Source organism: Malus sylvestris, chromosome 5 (assembly GCF_916048215.2).
Source record: "Malus sylvestris chromosome 5, drMalSylv7.2, whole genome shotgun sequence".
NCBI classification, from domain to species: Eukaryota; Viridiplantae; Streptophyta; class Magnoliopsida; order Rosales; family Rosaceae; genus Malus; species Malus sylvestris.
Window position 1 is genome coordinate 45,900,923 of NC_062264.1, and position 4,220 is coordinate 45,905,142.

A 4,220-nucleotide genomic window follows, 5' to 3' on the forward strand; every position below is an offset into this window, starting at 1 on the left:
ATTGCAGAATATATAAAAAATTGGGGGCCTCTCCGAAGTGGGGGCCCTAGGCGGGCGCCTACTTGGGCTACCCTCAGGGCTGGTCATGCCCAACGGTTATGTCGTCACATGATTTTATATTTGAGTGATTTTGGGCAAACTTGATCTTTAAGGAAAGACTTAAAAGGTAGACGGTTCATATCGTTGAAATATATTACAAAGTTTACCTCACAAAATATATGTCAAAAGTTGTGTAAATACAATGGTATCACGAATTTGTCCCTTTTTATAAATACCTTATTCTTTCTCGTCGTTATGTTTTTATTTATCTATAATTATTGTGCTTTTTTAGACCCAATTTGCTATCATTTTCAAGACTCATTTTCCGGAGCGTGATCTTTTAAGTAATATTACATTAATATATCACAATTATTGACAAAAAAAAAATGTCACATTCGACTAAACAAAACATTGTCAATATTATTTAAAGAAGAAGTTTAAGGAAATGGATCCTCTCCAGATCCCTTCTACCTAATCATCCTCATCAAATAATTTGGGCCCTTGAAATTTGATCAAACGGCTAAAGTTATTATAATTTTTAGAGTGTGCCTCTGTTTTTAACCGTTAGATCAAATTTTAAGGACCTGAACTGTTTGATGAGAAGGATTAAGTGAAAGGGATCCTCTCCGGATCCCTTTCCGAAGTTTAACGACCAAATATACAAATTTATAAATTATAATAGCTCAAATGTTTTCAAAAATTTCGTCCACCATTGCATTTGACTCACTCTCACAAATGCAATATTTAAAAAACTGACAACTCTTTGTTTTGGTCAATTTTATCAATTTACTTGCAATTTGATGAGGTCTCTCTTCATCACTTGGTTTTTTCTCGGTTAATTTTAATAATCTACTTGCGATTTGATGAGGTCTCCCAACTACTAGTTTTCAAACCTCAAAGTATCAGATTCTAAGTTTCTAAATGCAATCCTCCTCCTTCTGTTTTTCTTTAATTATTGAGAAAATTAGAGCAATGGTCTTGAATTTTGGCCCACTTGGAGCTTTGATTCCTAAAGTAAAAATCTATAAGTATTGATTTTTAAACTTGTTATAATGTGAAATAATGATCATTTTGGCTAACTCCGTTAGATTCTTTATTCAAAATAAAGGGTTTAAAGGGGAAAAAATGGATAAAGTTCTAAAGGAGTTTGCCAAAAGAATCATTACTCCACATTATACAATTCAAGGACCAATACTCACGAATTTTTAGTTCACGGACCAAAGTTCCAATTGAGTTAAAATTTATAGATAATTGCTACAATTATCTCTTAATTATTATTTTTGTTAAAACTTGCACTACTTACGTTTCGTTCACCTAAAGTTGTGGCTTAACTTAGCGTTTCATGCTTCGAGTTCATTAACTTATGAATGTCTTTTATCTACAAATTACAATCCAATATAATATGGATATATGGAAGTAAATTATTAAAATTATAATAGGAAAAAATATTCATAGATACATCTCAATTTTTAATTTGTATATAAAAATTGAAATTGAGTATTTTCCTTAATCCGTTGTTCCTTAACCCATTTTGCTATCATTTCCAAGTCACCTAATTTGTTCATCAAAGATTATTGCGATGCACGTTTTCATTGTTTTTTTTTTATTATGAATAAAAACGAATTTTTAGTAATTATTTAAGTTTTTTCTTAACCTGTTTTTGCTATCATTTTTAATAAAAAAATTATAAGCGGTGGACTACCGTGATAGTTATGGTCTTTCTCTTCAATTCATTGTGTCTCAAGTTAAACCTTTCTCCCTCTCTTTAGAGTAAAAATATTGTTTGTATTAAAAGTTTGATAATTGTTTTCATTATCTTTTTAATACAAGTGTTGTTCTACACTAATGTATACTTAGAGGGATTATTTTGAGTATCTTTATTTTTGTAGAAATAAATAAAGATTTTTATTTTTCTAATTTGGACCAAAATTAACTACTAAACTCAGAACTCCCTCTCTCAACGAGGACATAAAATTTTGTTTTCAATAATACTCATTAAGCACAAACCGCAGTTGTTTTAACGCTAAACAAAGCTTAATTCAATAAAAGAAACAAATTATAATGTGAAAATTTTGAGTGCTAACACTAAATTTTTTATGTTACATCGTTGTACAAAGAATCAAATGAATTGCTAGATTCTACAAGTAACTAAAAGAATCAAGGAATTTTTCCTTTTGTTATGTTTGTACAAAATCTGATGAACTAATTAGAAAAGCTTGCAACCGAATTCGTCTATGGGTTCTCCGTTCGAACGATACAAAGCTGATTTCGATGCAAGTTCTCTGAGCTGCTCCAAGCTTCTTCCCAACTGCATTGCAACCTTCATTTCAAAAACCACCCCATTTTCTCTCTTCTCCCAGTCTCGTTCTCCAAGTGTTGCTTCAATTGAATCCTCCAACTTGTTGAAGAAGCCAGCGCAGTTCCTGTACATCTCAAACACCATCCCTACTTGCCCGCCATGCTGAAAAGCATTCACTGTGCTAGCCAAAGAGCCTGCAGCCACTGCTGCAACCGTGGCAATGACTGATCCATGGCCTACAATAGCGGAACCAACAGCCGCGATCGCAGTAAGCACAGGGCCCGAAACTGCCAAAATCTTGTTGGTCTTTAATGCCAAGCTTCCTAATCTCTCATAGTCCTCAATGTCCTTGTTCTTCACAACTTGAATAATTTCTCCCATTTCGCTTTCAAGTTCTTCACTCCATCCATTCACATTATTTCCCATCTGGGATTTCGGTTTCCTTGGATTTTGAGATTGAACAACATTTCTAGGCCACCAAACAGCCGGCTCAAATTTTTTGGGGAATTTTTCGAGCATGGCACCGAGCAACGGAAGTGGGTAAGCTTTGTCAAGGGCCAAAACCTTCTCCATTGTCTCCTTCACATCTTTCTCAGTAGGATCACGAAGAGCAAACACCGTCTCAATTTCGCTCTGGAGCTGCCTGAACAACCTCGTAGCATTGCGCTGCTCCTCGGCGAGCTGCGAAGGCTGGATCTTGTTCATGATAAGCAGCATTCCGGTAGCTGCGGAAAACAAAATAGCCGATGAAATGTTCAATGCCAAAACGGAAGTTCCAGCGGCTGCATTAACTCCGGCCATTAGGGAAGCGGAGAGAGTGATCATGTTGATAGAGCTAAGTAAGAGTGCGTTCCAGTTATTGCGCTGCTCGCCGATGTTTGCGTGCATCTCCACTCTGTCCGCCACCGCCTCTAAGAGCGCGTAGAGCTGAGTTGTGGAAGCTGTAGGAGCTGCTGCTGCAGAGTGATTGTTGTTATACAAATCGGTGTTTTCGTGTTTCAGAACTTGTTCCTTCAACTGGAGGCCTTCGAGGACGAGCTTCGTGGTTTGTTTCGGGTCAGCGAAGCGGACTCTTGGGAACTTGCGGACATGAATGGCGGCATTTATGGTTCTGTTTGAGGAAGAACAACGTGAGGGAGAAGAGAAGAGAAGAGATGAAGTTTGGAGGGAAGCCATTTGATTGGTTGGGGTGCTGTGTTTTGTTAAGAGTGTTGAGACCAGAGGATCTCAGATGAGTTTTCAGTTTGGAGGAGGAGGTGGAGAGGAGAGTGTTGGGAATGGAAGAAGAGGGTGGGATTTGGTGGGTATTTATATGCAGGAGGAGAGCTGAAAACTGAAAAGGGCAGAATGGGTCAGATTTGGAAATATTGACTGGACTTGGTTTATTGGCTGACCTGATGCTGCAGCGTGACCCATTCCCTATTTTTTTAAGTTCCTCTTCAATATTTGGTCCACTATTTAGCATTGCCTTCACTCGTTCTCTCTCTCGTCCCCATGCAGACATGTATAGTGCGTTTGTTGTACCGAACTATCTCAAACTGAATTAGTTTCAGAGACTAAACTAGATTGGCTTAGACTAGACTAAGCTAGACTAACTTAGTGAAGCGTTTGGTGCAGTGTCGGACTAAAAAGTAAGATAATTAATTAACTATAATATTATATTATTTATTGTATATCTAATATTATATTATAATTTTATTTATTTTATTATTTTATGAAATCATCTACCTCTCTCCAATGGCCAATATTTTTTTATTTCTAGAATTATCTCTCACAAAACCTATTTTCCTCCGCCACTATCCCTCTCCCCTCTCCCCTCTCCCAGTTTCACCATTTTTGTCTAGAATATCTATCTATCTCTCTCTAACAAATTCTAGAAGGC

General features: G+C 36.6%; 1 protein-coding gene across 1 annotated transcript; it reads right to left on the reverse strand.

Moving 5' to 3' along the window:
• Nucleotides 1-2,036: 2,036 nt before the first annotated feature.
• Nucleotides 2,037-3,612, reverse strand: LOC126621601 (probable F-box protein At4g22030). Its single transcript, XM_050290140.1, has one exon. The coding sequence runs from the start codon at nucleotides 3,512-3,514 to the stop codon at nucleotides 2,246-2,248; it is 1,269 nt and encodes a 422-aa protein (XP_050146097.1). The 5' UTR covers nucleotides 3,515-3,612; the 3' UTR covers nucleotides 2,037-2,245.
• Nucleotides 3,613-4,220: the final 608 nt, after the last annotated feature.